Raw genomic sequence first — 22,006 nt, 5'->3', positions numbered from 1 at the left:
AAAATGGTGGCTTCCTGCAGTGCAATATATAGTTGGCAACAAAAAATAGATTTACTGCTGCAAAAAATACTACATTAACTTTTGAATGGGTCTTCAGGGACTTTGCTTTAGTTATTGTTGCTAAAACTGAAAGGTTTAAACCCTGCTTGTGCTGTATAACATATAGTATTGTATTGAAATCTTATCCATTATTCTACTGAATTTCAGAAGGAGAATTCAGCATGGAGACATCATGACTTTACACGTTTAGCATCATGCTCCAAGGACACTTTAGGAGTTAGTTATCAATATAAAAGGGGCTTATTTATCAAAATGGTGGCTGCAATGCTTGGATGAACAAGCACTGGGATAAAGGGCACAGACATATTAAATTAAAAGTTATCCAGATACAGGAGAGGGAGGGAGGGGGCAGGGAGGAGAGGAGAGAGGGAAGGGAGAGGAAAAGAGGGAGAGGAAAGGGGAAGGGGAGAGGAGGTGGAGGGGGAACAGGAAATGTGAGAGGGGTTAAAGGCAGAAGAGACAAGAGATGGAGAGATGGGGAGAGGAAGGGTGAATGAGAGGGGAGGGAAAGGGATGAGGGAGAAAGAGGAAGGGAGGGGAGGGAGAGGAATAAAGGGAGAGTGGGAGAGATGGAGGGGAATGGGGACCGGGAGGCGGAGACTTGCTTCTGGTGCAGTGACTTCTATGTACGTAGGTGAAAATGATTTGCAGAACTGTGGGAATGAGCAGTTTACTAGGAACTGTCATTGACCTGATACACCAAAGGCCTCCTTTTCCACTGTAATTCACACCCTGTCTCAGTTAATTTGACATCAGGCACAAAATATTATTGCAGTGTGAATCACGATGGTTTCTCGAGTACTCGGGACCTGGGAGAGGATCGGGAATGTTATTCAGCAACGACAGACTCTTTGAGATTTGACTGCACTGTGACGTACCTTTTTGGTTTTGTCCATGGCCTTGAGAATAGAGATATTGAGCTGGTCCAAAGCAGACAGGACACTTTCATACTCCCCCATGTGCTCGTAGAAATACTCTGGAAAAAGCAAAAGTTACAGCTTTCAGGTCTTTCAAACTCAGGGCAACTCGTTTGTCTTCATACAATGCGCGAGAGTGGGACTGAAGGACGCCACAAAATGGTTTACAGTCAAGGATCAAGATCCAAGGTTGTTTGTCATTCTTCAGTCCGTGAGTGTAAAGCAGAACAAAATGATTGTTACTCTGGATCTGATGCAGCATAAGAAACGCAATTAGGACTGTTACAATGGGAAAGAGCTTCTTCCCCCAGACCGTGAGACGACTGAACTTCCTGTCACCACCCGGGTCTCATCACTTATAACCATATAGCACGGAAACAGGCCATCTCAGCCCTTCTAGTCTGTGCAGATGAAGCACCAGTAGTGTTACACTGTTTACTTTTTAACTTGTGTCATAAATGCATCTTATTACTTGTTAATTTATTTGTGGTAATATTACTTAAGTGTTGTGTTTGGCACTGTCCTTGTATGGGGTTGAATGATAATAAACTGAACTTGAACAATAAGCATTAAGAACATATAGTAATGAAAAAAATAGATACAGTAAATATAACATCTCCTCTTCACTGATAATCAACACTGGTGCACTCCAGGGGTGTGTGCTTAGCCCACTGCTCTACTCTCTCCACACCCATGACTGTGTGGCTAGGCATAGCTCAAACACCATTTATAAATTTGCTGATGATACAACCATTGTGGGTAGAGTCTCAGATGGAGACGCGAGGACGTATAGGAGTGAGATACACTAAGTGGTGTCACAGCAACAACCTGGCACTCCATGTCAGAAAGACCAAAGAGCTGATTGTGGGCTTCAGGAAGGGTAGGATGAGTGAACACAAATCAATCCTCATAGAGGGATCAGAAGTGGAGAGAGTGAGCAGCTTCAAGTTTCTAGGTGTCAAGATCTTTGAGGATTTAACCTGGTCCCAACATATCAATGCAGCTATAAAGAAGGCAAAACAGTAGCTATATTTCATTAGGATTTTAAGGAGATTTGGTTTGTCACCTAAAACACTCAAAAACTGATACAGATGTACTGTGCAGAGCATTCTGACGGGCTGTATCACTCAAACACGAGAAAATCTGCAGATGATGGAAATTCAAGCAACACACACAAAATGCTGGTGGAACGCAGCAGGCCAGGCAGCATCTATAGGAAGAAGTACAGTCGACATTTCGGGCAGAGACCCTTCATCAGGACTAACAGAAAAAAGAGATAGTAAGAGATTTGCAAGTGGGAGGGGGAGGGGGAGACCCGATATGATAGGAGAAGACAGGAGGGGGAGGGATGAAGCTAAGAGCTGGGAAGTTGATTGGCTAAAGGGATACAATGCTGGAGAAGGGGGAGTATCATAGGACGGGAGGCCTAGGGAGAAAGAAAGGGGGAGGGGAGCACTAGAGGAAGATGGAGAACACAGGCAAGGAGTTACTGTGAGAGGGAAAGAGAGGGGGAAAAATAATTAAAAATGAAAAATTATGGATGGGGTAAGAAGGGGAGGAGGGGCATTAATGGAAGTTAGAGAAGTCAATGTTCATGCCATCAGGTTGGAGGCTACCCATACGTTATATAAAGTGTTGTTCCTCCAACCTGAGTGTGGCTTCATCTCGACAGTAGAGGAGGCCGTGGATTGGCATATTGGAATGGGAATGGGACGTGGAATTAAAATGTGTGGCTACTGGGAGACCCTGCTTCCTCTGGCAGACCGAGCGTAGGTGTTCAGCGAAACGGTCTCCCAGTCTGCGTCGGGTCTCACCAATATATGGAAGGCCACACTGGGAGCACCAGACACAGTATATCACACCAGCCGACTCACAGGTGAAGTGTCGCCTCACCTGGAAGGACTGTCTGGGGCCCTGAATGGTGGTGAGGGAGGAAGTGTAAGGGCAGGTGTAGCACTTGTTCTGCTTACAAGGATAAGTTCTGGGAGGTAGGTCGGTGGGGAGGGATGGGGGGGGGACGAATGGACAAGGAAGCCGCATAGGGAGAGATCCCTGCTGAAAGCAGAAAGTGGGGGCGAGGAAAAGATGTGCTTGGTGGTGGGATTCCGTTGGAGATGGCGGAAGTTACAGAGAATTATATGTTGGACACGGAGGCTGGTGGGGTGTACGGAGAGACTGTATCACTGTCTGGTATGGTGGGGGGGAGTGGTTATCGCACAGGATTGAAAGAAGCTCGAGAATGTTGTAAAATTGGTCAGCTCCATCATGGGCACTAGCCTCCATAGTATCCAAGACATCTTCAAGGAACAGTGCCTTAGGTAGGCAGTGTCCACCGGTAAGGATGCCCATCGCCCAGGATGCCCTCGTAACACTGTTACCATCAGGTAGGAGGTACAGAAGCCTGAAGGCACGCACTCAGTGATTCAGGAACAGCTTCTTCCCCTCTACCATTCAATCCCTAAATGGACATTGAACCCATGGACACTACCTCACTACCTCTTTATTTCTGTTTTCTTGCACTACTTTTTTAACTTAACTATTTAGTAGATATATATTTTTATATATATTTAAAGTAACTCAGTTTTTTCCTCTATATTTATTTATCGTGTTTTTCATTGTACTGCTGGTGATATTAAATCTGATTCTGATTCCACAAACAACGATGTAGTAACGACTGTACAATCAGTGTAGGTCAAGAGCTCCCACTGCTGCTGGCTTTTGACTCTGGTGAGTACGTGAACACTGAGCAGTGTAAAGGTTAACATGGCTGCCTCATAGCTGCAGGCGTCCCTGGATCAATCCTGACATCAGATGCTCCCAGTGCAGAGTCGGTGCTTTCTCCCCGTGACCATGCCCCTTTCCTCTGGGGGGGGGGGGGTCTCTGATTTCCTCTCCCATCCCCGAGATACACTGGCATATTAATCATGCCTTCTATAGAAAGAAATTCAGAAGGAACTGATGTATATATGAGGGAATAACTATTTTATTTAGAGATATGGCACGGTCCAAGGCCCTTCCAGCTCAACAAGCCTGCTTCAACCAATTCAAAGTTCAAAAGTTTGAAGTAAATTTATTATAAAAGGACATATATGTCATCATACACAACTGTCAGATTCATTTTTCTTGCAGGCATTTACAGGAAAATAAAGAAATAGAATAGAACTTAAGGAGACTACAAATAACAAAGACTGACGAACAACCAATGTGCAAAATAAGACAAATTATGCAAATAATACAAAAAGTATATTAAAAATACTGAGTTTGTAAAGTCTGTGGAAGTGAGGTTATGGAGTCAGTTCAGAGTTGAGGTGAATGACGTTATCATGACCCTGATAGTTGTATGGTAATAACTGTTTCTGAACCTGGTGGTGTGGGACCTGCCTGATGGTGGTAGTGAGAAGAGAGCTTGGCCTGGATTGTGGGGTCCTTGACGATGGATGCTGCTTTCTAGTGGCTGCACTCCTTGTAAATGTGCTCAGTGATGGGGAGTTACTTGCCTGTGATGGACTGGGCTGTACCCCACTACTTTTTGTAGACCCATGTGACCAATTAACCCACTAACCCGTACATCTTTAGAGCGTGGGAGGAAAGATCAGCACCCAGATGAAACTCACACTGTGACGGGGAGAACACACAACACCCTACAGACAGCTTGCTCACTCGCCAGGCTAACATCTGGATGATGAACTACTGCAAGCTAATGCAATGTTATTACTGCCCAGAATTAGGTTTAGTGGACACAAAATACACTGCAGATGCTGTGGTCAAATCAACACGTACAAACAAGCTGGATGAACTCAGCAGGTCGGGCAGCATCTGTTGAAATGAGCAGTCAACGGATGCTGCCTGACCTGCTGAGTTCATCCAGCTTGTTTGTACGTGTTGATTAGGTTTAGTGATTCTGGAATCAGGACTGACGAAGTGACTCAACCCAAAACGTCAACTCCATTTCCCTCCACAGATGTTGCCTGACCTGCGATTTCTCAGAGCATTTTGTGAGAGCTCTCTCTCTTTTGCCCATTACACCACTGACGTTTAGGGCAGCAACGAAGGTCCCCCATCTCCGGCAACGTTCACGGCTTCCTCCACCATGTCAGTAGCTTCTTCACTACTGTCAGTCATGCAAATCCCGGGTGGAGGCTCAGGAATACCGTCACAATCAGATGTAGGATTCCTCATTGCTGTTTCCATAACAATTTTATTTAACCAGTCAGGGCTGTTGGCTCTGAGCTGAACCCTCAAACCTGGAGGACCAGTGGACCACTCTTAGTCTGGCCTCTACCTTTTGACCTGTTTGGTATGGGTGACCCTACCAAAAGCCAAAATATAAAGCCCTGACTCCAGGCAACATGGCTCTCTGGGTCACTGAGGCACGCAAGCCTCCAAACCACGACAAGGTTGTAGTCCTCTTGGAGGAGAATTTTGTGTGCATTGTTCAAAACTTCCAGCATCTACGGAATCTCAAAATGAAGTTGAGAGGATATTGCTGGGACTGGAAAATGATAGCTTGAGGAGAGACACTCTGTGCTGAGCTAGATTATTTTGAAGAAAGAAGACTGAGGATTTAAAGTGAATAAAATCAAGAAGGTCCATGACAGAAGAAACAGGAAGGACCAATTTCCCCATGAAAGGGACATTAAAGACTTAGGTTTAAGTTCACAGCTGGAAAAATGAGAAGGGAGTTGAGAGAAAAAAAAACCAAACATAAGAAAGTCTGCAGCTGCCGGAAATCCAAAGCAATTCACAGAAACTGCTGGAGGAACTCAGCAGGTCAGGCAGGACCTATGGAAATGAGTGTATAGTCGATGTTTCAGGCCAAGACTTTTCGATCAGGACTGAGAAGGAAGGGGGAAGATGCCAGAATAAAAAGGCGGAGAGAGAGGAAGGAAGCTAGCTGGAAGGTGATAGGTGAAGCCAGGTGAGTGGAGAAGGTCAAAGGCTGGAGAACAAGGAATTCTGATAGGAGAAGAGAGCAGACTAGCAGATAAAGGGAAGGAGGAAGGGACCCAGGGAGAAGAGGCAAAAGGCCAGAGTGGAGAAGAGGGGAAGGGGTGGGGAAAATACTGTTCCTCCATGAGTGATTGGGGACTGAAGTTCTCTGGAAGGGTGCGAGGTGTGGATACAGCCTTCGCCACTACCCACACCACCTACATGAAGCAATACCTCAAGGAGGCAGCATATCTCATCAAGAATCCCACTTTCTGGGCCCTGCCTGCTGAATTCCCACAACTCCAGTTTCAGGACCAGCTACAACCATCAGGTCCCTGAACTACCTGCACAACCTTGAGGATTTGACAACAAACTCAACTTGACTTAACTTGACAGAGGCAGAAACCCTCCTTCACTCACACTGAACCTGAGTGAGCACTTGAAGAACCACTACTAATCAAGAGTGGGGGACGTGGGATTAATCTATTGTCTGTTTTTGGTCAGCATGGGAATGACGGGCCAAGTGGCTTCTTCCTGGCAGTAAATTTCCCTGTTCCTGTTTCCTCTACCTGTGAGTTCAGGAAGAAGGGAACGGTTAGTAACTGAGTCGTGTTCTTTGATGCTGTTTACTCTTCAATACATCAGCTGTCTCCAAACGATTGATGCATAACCTTGCTTAACAAGTCTCAGCAACTGACCGGGAGCCACATCATTCTCTAGGCTCGAAGGATCAGATTTGACAGACTGACTGAGTTCATGGAAGACGCATCTCTTCAGAGGAAACGCCACCAGGTCTGCGGGTTGTTAAAGAGCCCAGGAACATGAGCGAGAGCCTTCATTACTCCCCGAGGATCGATCCAAATGCAAATCACTAAGTGAAATAAAGCAGCATAAAGGACTAGCAGAATATGAAAGGGATAATACTTGTGACTTACCACATAGTTCTTCCGTGTCCAAGTTGCTGTTGGAAGGATCAAGAAAAATTAAATCAGAATGACACAAGCAATAGCTATAATTATTAAAAACATGAATTGCGAATGTAAACACTTAAAACAGTAATATAACAATTTTAGGTTGGTAAGCTCAGATTGAGAGATGGTGACTTCTGGCATTGTGGGGAGCAATAACACAGAGGAAGGCCCTTTGGCCCATTAAATCAGTGCCAGCCATTAATAACCCATCAGCACTAACCCCACACCTTTAAGAGGACCGCAACCTTGTCATAGGGTTTGGAGGCTTGCGTGCACCAGTGACCCGGAGAGCTATGTTGGCTGGAGTCAGGGCCTAATGCTTTGTCTCCTGGCTGAGTCACCTATGCTCAACAGGTCAATGGGTAGAGGCCAGACCAAGAGCGGTACACCGGTCCTCCAGGTTCAAGGATTCAGCTCAGGACTAACAACCCTGACTGGTAAAACAAAATTGTTACAGAAATAGCAATGAAGAATCCTGAATGGAATGGTATTCCTGAGTCTCCACTTGGGATTTGCATGCCTGACAGTAGTGAAAACCGAGAGGAAGCTACTGACATGATGATGGAAATCCTGAACACCAGCGGTGTAACGGGCAGTAAGAACAAAGTACTAACCCCACAGTAGTCCCACTTTTATTTTCTCCACATTCTCATCATCTCTCCCAAGATTCTAACACTCACTCGCACACAAGGAGCATTTCGCAGTCACCAATTAACCTACCAATCTGCTGTCTATTGGATACGGGAGGAAACCCGAGCACCTAGAGGAAACCCACAGGGTGTCAGGGAGAACACGTACGCTCTCTGCAGAACACACTGGAGGTCAGGATTAATCTGAGTCCCTGGTACTGTGAGGTAGAGATTCTTCAGGCTCTGTTTCTGTGCAGTTTTATTAGTCTTCTGTGACTGAAATATATCCTATGTGTAACCCTACAGATCCTCCCATCACTATCCCTCAGTCTATTCCCTCTTTGGAACAGAACCAGAAACCTAGGCAAGTGTGTTCAGCTCCTTCCTAAGTTACAACCCTTTGACCTACAGGAGGTACCTAATAAAGTGACCGCTGAGTGTACGTTCATGGTCCCTGCTGCTGTAGCCCATCCACTCATGGTTTGGAGTGTTATGTGTTCAGGGATGCTCTTCTGTACAGCACCGTTTTAATGTCTGGTTATTTGAGTCACTGTTGCCTTCCTGTCAGCTTGAACTAATCTCGCCATTCTCCTCTGACCTCTCTCCTAAACAAGGCATTCTTGCCCACAAATTGCTCACTGGATGCTTTCTTGCTTTTTGCACCATTCTCTGTAAACTCTAGAGACTGTTGTGCGTGAAAATCCCAGGAGATCAGCAGTTTCTGAGATACTCAAACCACCCCATCTTGCACCAACAATCATTCCACAGTCAAAGTCACTTAGGTCACATTTCTTCCCCATTCTGATGTTTGGTCTGAAGAACTACTGAGCCTCTTGACCGTGTCTGCGTGCTGTTAGGCATTGAGTTGCAGCCACATGATTGGCTGATTAGATAGCTGCATTAACGAGCAGGGGTACAGGTGTACCTGACAAAGTGGCCACTGAGTGCAAATGCAGTCTGTCCGTATAAAGAACTGTTCGGAGGTCTAGTGGGATGGATTTGCCATCTGTTCCTGTGAATAAACAGTAAACCATGAACCTGGGAACAATGGGTAGGGTGCTCGACCCTTTAAGCTTAACCCAGGGTTCAGTTGGATCACCTCGATCTTAATCCCGGCACTGTTATTATCTGTTTACAGAACAGAGGTATTGTTGGCTATCTTCCTGAACTTCTACATCTGTTCTGTAACCATTAATAGCTTTTCCTAACAAAACCCTTCCGATCAGTTTTCACACTTCCGACACCAGAAGTGTGTGTTTTTTGGAGAAGACTGCTGCAGACCGCCACTACTATTTTTTTGTTCTCTGACATCATCCATCAATGCTGTAGAAACTCTGATAATCAGGGGCTCTCAGGGTTTTGGTGGTGCTGGTCTGGCAGATGTTCCGGGCTACTGGATATTATTCTTATTAATTCACCTTTAAATCACTTCACTTAGATGTTAGATAGTATGTGCCTTTCCTGAGTTATGAACACCCAAGTTGTCTAGGACTCTCCCTAGATATGAACAAGTCCCCACAATATTATTAAGTTCTGAAGATTGACATGTGTCCTTAAGTTTGTTCCTACTAATGGCAGAATTTGGTTCTTCTCTCTCTCCACATTTAGTAATTCTTTTTTCTTACTAGTTTCAAGTTCCTTAAGGTTGTTATAGCCGGGGGTGGTAGTGGGGACAAGCTCCCACTACTTATTAAATGCTCCCAATGTTATGCACCTCAAATAGCCTCTGACAACCAAGTCCAGCTCCTGGTTTTCATGTGTACCTTAGCCTGGCAAAACTATTTCTACTGACAGGGGCTGGGGCAAAGGCAGGTTACTGGAACCTTAAAGCCAGTCACTCAGGGCAGATGGGGCTCATCAGCCATGGTAGGCAGTTAATCCAGGAGAAGGAAAACTCTGATCTCAAATCTCCGCTACCTTGTGGCAACAGCCACTCACGGGGAAGTCTTCAGGAGTAAACCCCGAGGAAAAATCAGAACTGGAGTCCATAAAGCAATCTTAGGTTGAGTTCAATGCTGACTGGCAACTCCACTGGTGCCAAACTGTGTCGGTGTCTGCCGTTCCTTTGGATTCATCAATCGTGTGGAGAGGGGAGCCTGCTACAAGGGCAACAGCTTGTTCTCCATATTGTACTGCCCTGGCTTGTGTATCTAGACAGCTAGGATGCAATATCCATGGTCGACCCGATCAATCAGAAACAACAGCCCCCACCCACTTCTCCTGCCCTCCCTGTGAACTACCCAGGCAGAATCAACAGAAAACCACACAACACCAATTCTATCACAGGCTCCGCTGGGTGATACGTACTCAGTGTGGTGTTTATCGATCTTGTGAAACAGCTCCCGTAATTCATCGGTGCTCAAGACGCCATCAGCAAAGTAGGCTTTGAACTCATCGAAGGATAATTTTCCATCATCTGTAAGAGGTAGGGAAGGCAGGCTGTAAAATTATCCACAGGGTTTTAAGAGAATTTGGTAGGTTTTAGCCCAGTCTAATGCACTCACACAAGAGCTGGTCATTAAAGCATACATGTATCAGCAATGTCCATGTTAGTGCGCTGTGATAGTGGTACACTGTCAGAGTGCTGTGTGTTGTATACTGCATGTGGTATACTGTTAGTATACTGTGTGTTGTATACTGTTAGCACACTGTGTGTGATATACTGTTAGTACACTGTACATAGAATACTTATAGTATACTGTGTGTGGTATACTGTTAGTGTGGTATACTGCGTGTGATATACTGTTAGTATACTGTGTGTGATATACTGTTAATATACTGTGTGTGATATATTGTTCATATATTGTGTGATGTATAATGTTAGTATACTGTGTGTGGTATACTGTTAGTGTGCTGTGTTTAGTATGCAGTTCTCATGCTCCTGCAGTCAATTATTGCTGTAAAATTTTATGGAACAGAGATAACAGCTACCAAAATAATAAACACAAGAGAGATATAACATTTAACTATAGAATAATAGAATAGAAATAGAATAGAATTGAATAGAATATTTCCTCAACTCACCATTCTTGTCTGCCCTTCGAAATATCTGCAAACAGTAAGATTGTAAACATTAATCTCACACAGTGACAACAGCCAAAGCATTGTAACAAAACTGAATGCTTATTGTATCAGCATTAAAAACTAGGTATTTATTTATTTTATTGATTTTTATTTAGAGATACAGCATGAACAGGCCTTTCCGGCCCAGTGAGCCACACTGCCTAAAAAACCCTGATTTAACCCTAGTTTAATCACAGGAAAATTTACAATGACCAATGAACCTACTAACCGGTATTTCTTTGGACTGTGGGGGGACACCGGAGCACCTGGAGGAAACCCACGGGTTTACAGGGAAACTGTACAAACTGCTTACAGATAGCGCCAAGCTCCAGCACCCTGAGCTGTAGTACCGCCACGCTAACCACTAGCTACGCGGTGCCCCAACTAGCAACAACTAGGTAATTCTGGTCAGCATGAAGTAGGAATATTCCAGAAAGGAGCAATGGACAAAGGATTTCAGTTGGATGACTTAAAACCATAAGCCTTGACGGGAAAGCAAGTATTATTCTCCATGGAGAAGATTTGATAGAGGCTGACATGGTTACCATGGTAGCATAGTGGTTAGTGTGGTGCTATAACAGCTCGGCTGTTCTGGAGTTCGGAGTTCAATTCTGGCACTGTCGTGTAATTAGTCTCTGACCATCCTCCCTGTAGAATGAGTGGGGTTTCCACAGGTGCTCCTGTTTTCTCCCACAGTCCAAAAACATACCGGGTAGGTTAACTGGTCATCTTAAACTGCCCCGTGATTCGGCTAGGGTTAATCGGAGTTGTGGGGGGTTACTGGGGTGCTGTGGCTCACAGGGCCGGAGGGGCCTACTCCACACTGTATCGCTAAATAAATAAATCAATCTATAAATGACCTTGAAAGTTCCAGATCGGGTGGAAAGATGCACTTTGTTCACAGAATGGAGACACAAATCCAAAAAATGAGAAAAACAAACAGAAATGTGACGGAGAGTTTTTTTTTACACCGCGTGGTTATGAACTGCAATTCACTGCCTGCAAGGAAGAGAGAAAGGGAACAATCAGGAATTTCAAAGGAAAACTGGAAAGGCATTTGAGGATAAACGCCAACTCTTTATTCCCCTCCATAGGTGCTGACTGACCCGCTGAGCTCCTCCAGCATTTTGTGTGCGTTGCTGAGGAAAAATAACCTGGCAGGTTACGGGACTGGTGCTGATGAGGCTGAAGAGAGGGCCGTCATCAACTCATTGGGCTGAAGAGCGGCCTTCTGCACCGTAGCAACTCCTTGTGTTTTTCCATATACATCAAGTTGGTTTATAGACAATCTGCAACAAGTGCCTTGCCAGCTGCCCCCAACATATCCTTGGTCATCGATACAAACAACGCACTTTACTGAATATTTCCATGCGTGCGTGATAAAGAAATGTGAATCTGAATCAATATTGCGAGGAGGAGAGAGCCGTACTGAGCAAAATCCTGCGGCAGTTGTACAGCGTACAGAGTAGTTCAACTGGGAGCATCTTGGGCAGTGCAGTCTCAGTACCAGGGACAGGCCCCATCTACCCTACAGCACAGTGTGGCTTTGCTGGGTTGATTGTTGAGGTAAGGGGGCTTATCCTGGTTGAAGAAGTTAAAGCTGGGCCGCACTGGGGCCGCATGGTGCATGGTGGCTCGCATAATGCTTTACAGTACCAGCGACGCAGGTTCATTCCCGCTGCTGGCAGCGAGGAACTCGTACGTTTTCCCCGCGACCGTGTGGGTTTCCTCCGGGTGCTCTGGTTTCCTCCCACAGTCCAAAGATGTACCTGTCCGTAAGTTAATTGATCATTGTAAATTGTCCCATGATTAGGCTAGGATTAAGTCGGGGGATCACTGGGTGGCTCAGCTCCAAGGGCCAGAAAACAAACCATAAATAAATAAACAAACAAACTGAAGTTTAGAAAAAGGAGAGGGTACCTCAGTGAAATATTCAGCTTTCTAGGAGCGATTGATGGTAGATGATGAAGGACTGTTTCCTCTAACTAAAGAAATTCCTGAGTCTCAGTGTTGGGACCCGCCCCCCCCCCCCCCCCCACCTTTGAGATGACGACACATCTCTTTACAAACGGGCCTATCTCTGCTCTTCCTGTGTCTCTCTGAATCATTCTCTCTCATTCACTCTGTCTTTTCTCTTTCCTGGTCATCTTCTGCCCTTCTCTCCCTCTCTCATTATCTGCTTCTCTCGGCCCCTCAGTTTCTCCTTCTGTCACTATCTCTCTGGCCCCTCTGTTTTCCTTCCCCCCTCGCTCTGTCCTCCCCATCTGTTCCCTTTCTCCCTTTCTGTTCTCTTCCCCCCTTCTGCTTCTCTCTGTTTTCTTCTGTACCCCATTTCCCCGTCTCTGCTCTTGCTCTGTTGCCCCTTCCCCCTCACTCACTTGAATATTTTGTTCTCTTTCTCTGTTCCCCACTCTTCACTTTCTCTCTGTTCCTTTCTTGCTTTCTTGACATTGAATCCATGAACACCACCTCACTACTTTTTGTAATTTTTGCACAACTTCATACATATATCGTACCTAGATATATTTACTGCAATTCACTATGTTTCCCTCTTTTATTAATGCATTGTACTGCTGCCGCAAAGACAACAAATTTCACGACATATGCCGGTGATATTAAACCTGATTCTGATTCTCTTGCCAGAGAGATGCTTTCATTATTGTTGAGAGTCTATTTGGCTTAAACCCAAGTAATGCTGCTGAATACACTAAACCAGGACTCAAGCAGATAAATGGCCTCAACATCAAATGTGTATCAATGATAACTAATTTGCCTCTTGAAGCAGTGATAAGATTGATTATCAATTTCAGTTCATCCATTAAAAAGTACTTACTATTGAAAGCATGCTCCATCTAGTAGTGAAATTGCATTGCTCAATAAATAAATAATTGGACCATAATTCTTAGTGTTGCCATGGCAACTGAGTGAGTCAGCTGGAAGCCAGAGAGGGTGAAAGAATTGAAAAAAAAATTCACTGCAATTGGAAAAACCCCAGAGGAATTGAGGTGGAAAGGATCTCATTATCCAGCTAAAAGTACCACAAAGGGGTCCTGGATATCAGAGTGGTGCCCCAAAAGAGTCCAAAGGGAGTGCAGAGAAATGGGATTGCCCCTGTTTCTTTTTGGTGTGTTTACACATAGACCCAAGTGTCCTGCAAAAACAAAAATGACAAATTGGTCAAAAGGACACCAGCTCTGAAACAGGACCTAAGACCAGAGGACACAGCCTCAGAATAGAGGGACATCCTTTTAGAACAGAGATGAGGAGGAATTTCCTTTAGCCAGACAGTGGTGAATCTGTGGAATTCATTGCCACAGGTGGCTGTGGAGGCCAAGTCTTTGGGTGTATTTAAGACAGAGGTTGATAGATTCTTCATTAGTAAAAGGCATGAAAGGACAAGGGGAGAAAGCAGGAGACTGGGGCTGAGAGGGAAATGATCAGCCATGATGAAATGGTGGAGCAGACCCATTGTGCCAAATAGCCTAACTCTGCTTCTTTATCTTATGGTCTTATAGTCTCTGAGCGATTCCTGATTGGGAGGTTTACTAGAATTTCCACATCCCTAAGCACCTCACTCTGCAAGGACCCAGCCTTGGGCGAGACCTTGGCTTCAGTGGAGGAGGGGAAGACTGCAGGGAGAGGGAGTCAGCTAGCTGGTGCTAGTCTAGTTGGGAACATCCTGCACGTCAGAACAGTTGGAAAACCCACCAAGCCCAATGGACGGAGTCTACCTACATTCGCCAAGAGTACACTTTACTAGGAATGAAATATTCCTTATTCTTTTGTATTTATTGAGTGATGCAGCACAGTAACAGGCCCTTCCGGCCCAAGGCATCCACACCGCCCAATTACAGACATCCCACCTCTCCTGGAAGTTCTGGGAGTCTCCCACACATTGATAGCAGCTCCCTGACGCCCGCAGATTATATACAATATCCTGGAAATAGATTCTTTTGAGAGTGAGCGAGCAAGGGAGGGAGAGAGGGAGAGAGAGAGAGAGAGAGAGGGAGAGAGAGGGGGGAGGGAGAGAGGGAGGGAGGATGGAATAAAAAAAAAGACTCCATGATAATATAATATAATAAAATGGTGAATCTTGTGAATCTGATGTCTTGCAAAATTAACAAATTCATTGACACAGACTGCTATGAGGTTGAGATTTCCAACAAAATGCTCAAATCTGCCAAGCAAGCCACATCACGGTCCAAGGAAAGTTTGCAAAAGGAATAGAAAAGCTATTTGCATTAGCATTGAGACTGCCAACAAAATACTCAACAAGAAATATGTGTGTGTGTGTGTGTGTGTGTGTGTGTGTGTGTGTGTGTGTGTGTGTGTGTGTAAATAGCTTCAATATGTGATCAAATAAATTGTTGTGTTCTTTCATAATCAAATTTCCTGTATACATACACCCTTGGAGGGGGGGATATGGGGTTGTGGGGGGCAGGGGTGGTGGTGCTACCTCCCTGAAATGAGTTTTTGCAGGGTGGACCCTGTACATCTTTGAAATGTGGGAGGAAACCCACGCGGTCACGGGGAGAACATACAAACTCCTTATAAACAGTGGCAGCAAACTGAACCTGGGTTGTCGGCACTATAATCGTCTTACGCCAACTGCTACGCTACCGTGCTACCCTGATAATGAACTGACCTGAAGGGAACGGTTCCTCGACTCCTCATAAAGAGCAGCCAGGCACTCTGCAACACCCCGGTGGGATGCTCACGGAAATGTACTTTAGGCAGAAGTCTGGCTTCCTTAAGAGAATTTAGAAAATATTGAAATATTGTAACAGACTATTGAGGTAATTAAAACAGGGTTTCATACACCCTTGGATTACAAATAAAAGCAGGTGTTCTGGTAGGCTGCAGTGTGGCTTATCTTATGCACTTTGACTTTGCCAGTTTCTTATTAAAAAATCTCTCTTCTTCCTTTGTTCCTTTCCTCCTTCAATCTATCGAGCATTCTATCTATTCAGCAATCTATCAAGCTATCTATCTGTATGTCTATCCATCAAACTACCTATCTGTCTATCCGTCTACAAGATATCCATTTATCTGTCTATGTATCTGTCTATTTATTTATCTATCTATCTGAAACCCTGCTGGTTTCCTTGGCTGTGTAGACACTCTCCTGTCCCGCCAAACCCGTGACATTGAGACGGCCACCCCACCCCACCCCAAACTCCAGTTTGTGTGGACGCTGTGTAATTTGCTACCCTGTTACAACTCAGTGCCAAGAAATAGCAGACACCACACTGCGTACCATTAAAAGAATTATATTCATGAAGGGTTAGTAAAGAAAAGCAAAAAGAAAAGGGCCCACCTTAATTAAACAGTCAGATGTGCACAAGCTGGAGCCCAACGTTTCACCATATTCACTGAACCTCAGTCGTCTCGGCACCTGACTCCATCGAATCCCGGTCCCACTCCGGGTCGAATCCTACGACCCGTTCTCTCTACATCTCCCGACAAACAAAAGCCCCAAGCCCAACCTTAGTGTCCCTCACCAGAAAAATCTCCTTTCACTTCCACCATCCTAATTGGATGGCACACATTTCTCATCATCCCGCATCTTCAACAATAACCCAGACAGGCGGACAGCAGAACAGTCTGCTCTTACAGAGCTGCTAAACGAAATATCTCCAGCATAACAGTAAGAATGTGAACCAGGGCGTTACACACCTATCTATCAGGGAGTCCCTTGAGTACCATGCCAAGAATGAGACTCAATGCCCTCTGTTCAGCTGACATTGGGATTAGCTTTATTTGTCACATGTACATTGAAACATACAGTGAAATACACGGTCTGCGTCAACGACCAACACGGTCCAAAGATGTGCGCAAACTTTCGGCGCCAATGTAGCATGCCTGCAACTTATTGACCCTGACCCAACTTCTTTTGGAGATGAAGCTGCGGGTGCTGGGCAGGGTATACCCTCGCGGCCTTCTTCAGCCTCCTCGCCCATCTTTCTCTGATCACAGTTCAATTATTTTCCTCTGATGCTGCCACATTCTGTCCTTTATTCCGCCTCTCTCAGTTATTCCGTTATTGTCACTTCACCATTTCTTTTTGCACTACCTCAGACTGCACGACCATCCCATAGCATAGCAGTCAGCACTAGGCTATTACAGTACCAGCGACACAGGTTCAATTCCCACCACTGTCTGTAAGGAGCTGGCACGTTCTCCCCATGACTACGTGGGTTTCCTCTGGGTGCTCTGGTTTCCTCCCACATTCCAAAGACGTGCAAATTAGTAAGGCATAGGCACGTTGTTTACAGACAGACAGACATACCTTATTGATCCCGAGGGAAATTGGGTTTCGTTACAGTTGCACCAACCAAGAATAGTGAAGAAATATAGCAATATAAAACCATAAATAACTAAATAATAATGTTAATCATGCCAAGTTGAAATTAGTCCAGGACCAGACTATTGGCTCAGGGTGTCTGACACTCCGAGGGAGGAGTTGTAAATTTTGATGGCCACAGGTAGGAATGACTTCCTATGACGCTCAGTGTTACATCTCGGTGGAATGAGTCTCTGGCTGAATGTACTCCTGTGCCTAACCAGTACATTATGGAGTGGATGGGAGACATTGTCCAAGATGGCATGCAACTTGGACAGCATCCTCTTTTCAGACACCACCGTCAGAGAGTCCAGTTCCACCCCAACAACATCACTGGCCTTACAAATGAGTTTGTTGATTCTGTTGGTGTCTGCTACCCTCAGCCTGCTGCCCCAGCACACAACAGCAAACATGATAGCACTGGCCACCACAGACTCGTAGAACATCCTCAGCATCCTACACCAGAAGCATGGCGACTCTCACGAGCTTCCCCCAGCACATCCTTGAACAATGTTGTTTGTTGATGCAATTGATGCCTTTCACTGTATATTTCGACATACATGTGACAAATAACGCTAATCTTTTCCAATGTACTTCACTCTATTCTGTTGTTTTATGCTCGTCACAATATTTATTGTTGCATTTAATATCAGCATTTATTCTGCGAGCTTTATGTGAGCAAGGAATTGATTGCACTCTGCTGTACACGCCAAAATACTGATCTGATCTGAACTGACACCGGCTGTGGAATTTGCTTTGCTGAACTCTGCCACATGCAATTCTCCATCCGTGTGGGCCAGACTACAGGGCGTATCTGGACTAATGAGGCCACTGCCTCTATCTCGTGGAGGCTACCGGCATTTCCCAAGTTTTAGACCATAACACCATAAGACATAGGAGAATTAGGCCATTCGGTCCATCGAGTCTGCTCTGCTCTTCCATATTGGCAGATTTATTTTCCCACTCAACCTCATTTTCCTGCCTTTTCCCTATAACCCTTGACACCCTTACTAATTAAGAACCTATCAACCTCCAATTTAATTATATCCAAAAACTTGGTCTCCGCAGCCATCTGTGACAATGAATTCAGCAGATTCATCACCCTCTTGCTAAAGAAATTTATCTTCATCTCTGTTCTAAAGGCCCATCCTTCTATTCTGAGATTGCCCCTTTGGTCCTACACTCTTCCACTACTGGAAGCATCTTCTCCATGTCCACTCTATCCAGTCCTTTCAATATTCTGTAGGTTTCAATGAAATCCTCCGTCATCCTTCTAAACTCAGGCCCAGAAGCATCAAAGACTCCTCATACATTAACTTTTTCATTCCTGGGATAATTCTTGTGAATTTCCTCTGGACCCTCTCCAATGCCAGCACATGCTTTGTGCGCAAAGGAGCAGACAGTCTAACACCTCACCAGTTCCTTCTTCCCCTTCATTTCAAGCACTTCGATGCGGAGTGAAAGACGCCTGTGCATGAGCTCATTTTAACATGGGGTAGCCCTTACCCATCAGCTGTTGAAAGGACCTGTTCGAGCAAGGGTTTAGTTCACTGGCAAATTGGTCCAAGATGTCTGAGGACCAGACTCTGCTGTGTGAACTTTACATAACGGCTACAACAACATGGACATGACCACCTACGCAGGCACACACACACACACACACACACACACACACACACACACACACACACACACACACACACACACACACACACACACACACACACACACACACACACACACACACACACACACACACTGCAATGGGCGGAGGCTACAATGTCAAAGTGTATAAAGTTTGACTAAAACACCTAGCTGTTTAGGGTAGTGTGCTCATCAGAATAAATTGGTGAATCCAGAGTTCAAGGATTGGAGTTCAGGGTCCTGTCATCGGCTCGACCTGAGTTTGATAAAAGAGCAAAGCCTGAAAGTCGATCGGAATTCCAGACATCGAGGCCCGATAGCCGAAGTCCTGGGTGTGTATGTGTATGTCTGCCAGACCAGTGGGGAAGTTGGAAGACCGATGCCCACGACTCTGCAAATCCAGCGGAGGCTGAAGGTCCGGAAGCAGCCTATCCTGGGGTTGGAGGACTGTCTTTGTGTGTGAGTGGGCGCGTGGGTAGGTGGGAGGGAGAAAGGTGCTTGTTTTGCATGTTGATGGTTATTTGCTGAACACTGTGGACATGCTTGTTGGCGGCAGAATGCATGGTGACACTTGCCGGCTGCCCCCAGCACACACTTGGGTTGTGTTGGTTGTTAACACAAGCAAAGTACATCTCTGTAAGTTTCGAAGTATGCATGGTAAATACATGAATCTAAATGTGAAACTGAAATTTGGAAAAGTCAAAATTTGGGTATATAAGCCATTTGCACAAGTCCATGTATGCACAGGTGCGATGAAAAATTAACTTGCAGTAGCATCAAATGAACATAACTTCAGATACACAATATTCACAAGGAAAAAATGCATATAAAATTATAGAAGCAAGAACAAAGGAACTCAGAGTCCATTGTAGAATGATGTGGTCAAAGTGTTGCTATACTGAGCTAGTGATTAGCATTGTGCAGGTTGGTTCAAGAACTGAATGGTCAAAGGAAGGCAGCTGTTCTTTTCAATTCAATTCAGGCTTCCATACCTCCTGACTGATTCTAGCTACAAGAAGATGTATTTAATATTTTAGTTTCAGAATCTGAATTAGGTTTAATATCGCTGGAATATGTTGATAAAATTGTTAACATTGCAGCAGCAGTACAATGTAATACATGATAATATAGAAAAAAAATTGTGTGTGTGTGTGTATATATATATATAGAGAGAGAGAGAGAGAGAGAGAGAGGTTCATTAGGCAGTGTTGTCCATTTAATTAATTACAGGTTACATGTAAAAACACACAAATTGCATATGTCATTATGTTCCCATATGTTACATGTGCACCTCGTGTAAAGTAAATTTGAAGTTGACTCTCATTGTGGACTCCCACATCTTCCTTTTAATTAGTTCAATGTTTTGAAGCTATAAAACATAACAATGGTAAGGCCAAACGATTGAAAAGGGTATTGCCCACTCACCTCTACTCTGGCTGGTTCATTAAAACTCTTAATTCCTCAGTAGAACGAAAACACAGCAACATCACTCAGTATTACACAGAAGTAATTAATTTACTAGGGAAATTCTCTGAATTCTCTGTTTCCTTTGATATTATTAATCAATTTTGAATTAGAGTTTCATTACTCCTGGCAGATATTAAATTAAAATCATATAATTTGTGAAGTAATTGAGTCTTTAAATTTGCCTGGTGATGTGGTGTTTTTGTCTAGAAACCTGCTACCATTTCGAATAGAGATCACTTCACTTGGTAAGAAGCTTTGTGGTTTTATGTTGAATTCATCGGTTATTACAGTTACTCTGGTTCAGGGTATGATACTCATTGTCTAAGCTGGAACTGAGAGAACAACATCCAAAAATTCCAGCTACACCAGGGAAGTTAGAGCCTGTGCAAAAGTCTTAGGCACATGTATACATACATATACACCAAAGTCTCTACTTCTTCAATGTGGTGAACTACATATACCTATCTGGATACGAGCCCCCCTGCTGACTGCTCCTGTGGCTCCTCCCACAGACCCCGGTATAAAGGCGATTGGAGCCACAGACCCTTCCTCAGTCTCCAGGATGTTGTTTGGTGGTCGCTTGTTGCTTGTGCTTTCTTCCAGCTAATAAAAGCCTACCTTAACTCACGTCTCAGAGTTATTGATGGTGCATCACTCAGAAGGCTAAGGCACGTCCCTAGTGACGCTTAACTAAATTTTTGCAGATGCACATGAAGATCATCTTGTCCACAAGAATCACAGCTTGGTATGTCAAGCCCGTAAGAGATTACAGAGAGTTGTGAATGCCGTCCAGTCCAGCTCACAAACTAACCATTAACCGTGTGTGTATTTCCCACTACCTGAGGAAAGCAGCCATTCAGAAAGGGTGGCCCGGTAGTGTAACACTTCTACAAGGCCAGTGACCTGGGATCAGTCCTGCCGCGGACTGGGAGCAGTCCATATGTTCTCCCCGTGACTGGTTTCACCTCACATTCCAAAGACGAACAGGTTAGCAGGTTAAATGGCCACGTGGTACCAGTAGCATGGTAGCGCAGTAGTTGGCACAACGGTTTACAGTACAAGTAACCCAGGTTTAATTCCCGCTGCTGACTGTAAGGAATTTGTATGTTCTCCCCGTGGCCGCATAGGTTTTCTCTCGATGCTCCAGGTTCCTCCCAAGGTCCAAAGATGTACTGATTGACAGGTTAACTGGTCACTGTAAACTGTCCTGTGATTAGGCTAGGATTAAACAGGCGGTTTGCTGGGGCCAAAGGGCCAGAATGGCCTATTCTGCACTGTATCCCAATAATTAAATAAATAATTGGGCAGCATGGGCTTGTTGGGCCAGAAGAGCTTTATCAAATAAAATAATCGAGAGTCCTGCTGAGTTCCTCCAGCTTTCTCTGTGTGTGTGTGTATTGCTATGGATTTCCAGCATCTGCAGAATTTCTCCAATTTATAATCTAGGACTCTTTCCACCACAGACATTCCCTCTGCTCCCCTCTGCTGTCAGTCAGAAGATACAGAAGCCTGAAAGCACGTACCACCAGGTTCAGGAACAGTTTCTACCCTGCTGTAGAAAGACCTCTCATTAACTAAAGACAAGCTCTTGATCTCGCAGTCTACCCATTGTGGGTCTAATTTGTCCACCTGCAGTGCATTTGCTCTGTAAATATAACACTTTTACTGTACTCTTCTTCTCTTCTACCACCTCAGTGTACTTACTCATGTAAGGAATAATCTACTTGAAAAGTACACAAACAAAAGTTATTCACTGTATCTCGGTATACACTTGGAGGCCACTTTATTAGGTACACCTTTACACCTGCTCGTTAATGCAAATATCTAATCAGCCAATCACATGGCAGTAACTCAATGCATAAAAGCATGTAGACATGGTCAAGAGGTTCAGACCAAACATCAGAAAAGGGGAAGAAATGTGATCTATTTGACCGCAGAATAGTTGTTGGTGCCAGGTGGGGTGGTTTGAGTATCTCAGAAACT

The 22,006-nt window shown here is 44.7% G+C and overlaps 1 protein-coding gene across 1 annotated transcript in view; it reads right to left on the bottom strand.

Moving 5' to 3' along the window:
* The window catches only part of LOC140736195 (N-terminal EF-hand calcium-binding protein 1-like), a 161,547-nt gene that overhangs the window by 54,200 nt on the left and 85,341 nt on the right, over nt 1-22,006 (bottom strand). The window contains exons 2-5 of the mRNA XM_073062099.1: nt 10,531-10,555; nt 9,814-9,922; nt 6,842-6,867; nt 939-1,036 (exon numbers count right to left, since the gene is read on the bottom strand). Of these exons, the coding sequence (XP_072918200.1) occupies nt 939-1,036; nt 6,842-6,867; nt 9,814-9,922; nt 10,531-10,555 (258 nt within the window). The remainder of the gene's footprint in view (nt 1-938; nt 1,037-6,841; nt 6,868-9,813; nt 9,923-10,530; nt 10,556-22,006) is intronic.

Source organism: Hemitrygon akajei, chromosome 11, assembly GCF_048418815.1.
Source record: "Hemitrygon akajei chromosome 11, sHemAka1.3, whole genome shotgun sequence".
Classification (NCBI taxonomy): Eukaryota; Metazoa; Chordata; class Chondrichthyes; order Myliobatiformes; family Dasyatidae; genus Hemitrygon; species Hemitrygon akajei.
The sequence above is the reverse complement of the archived record's forward strand: the minus strand, read 5'-3'. Positions and strand labels throughout refer to the sequence as shown.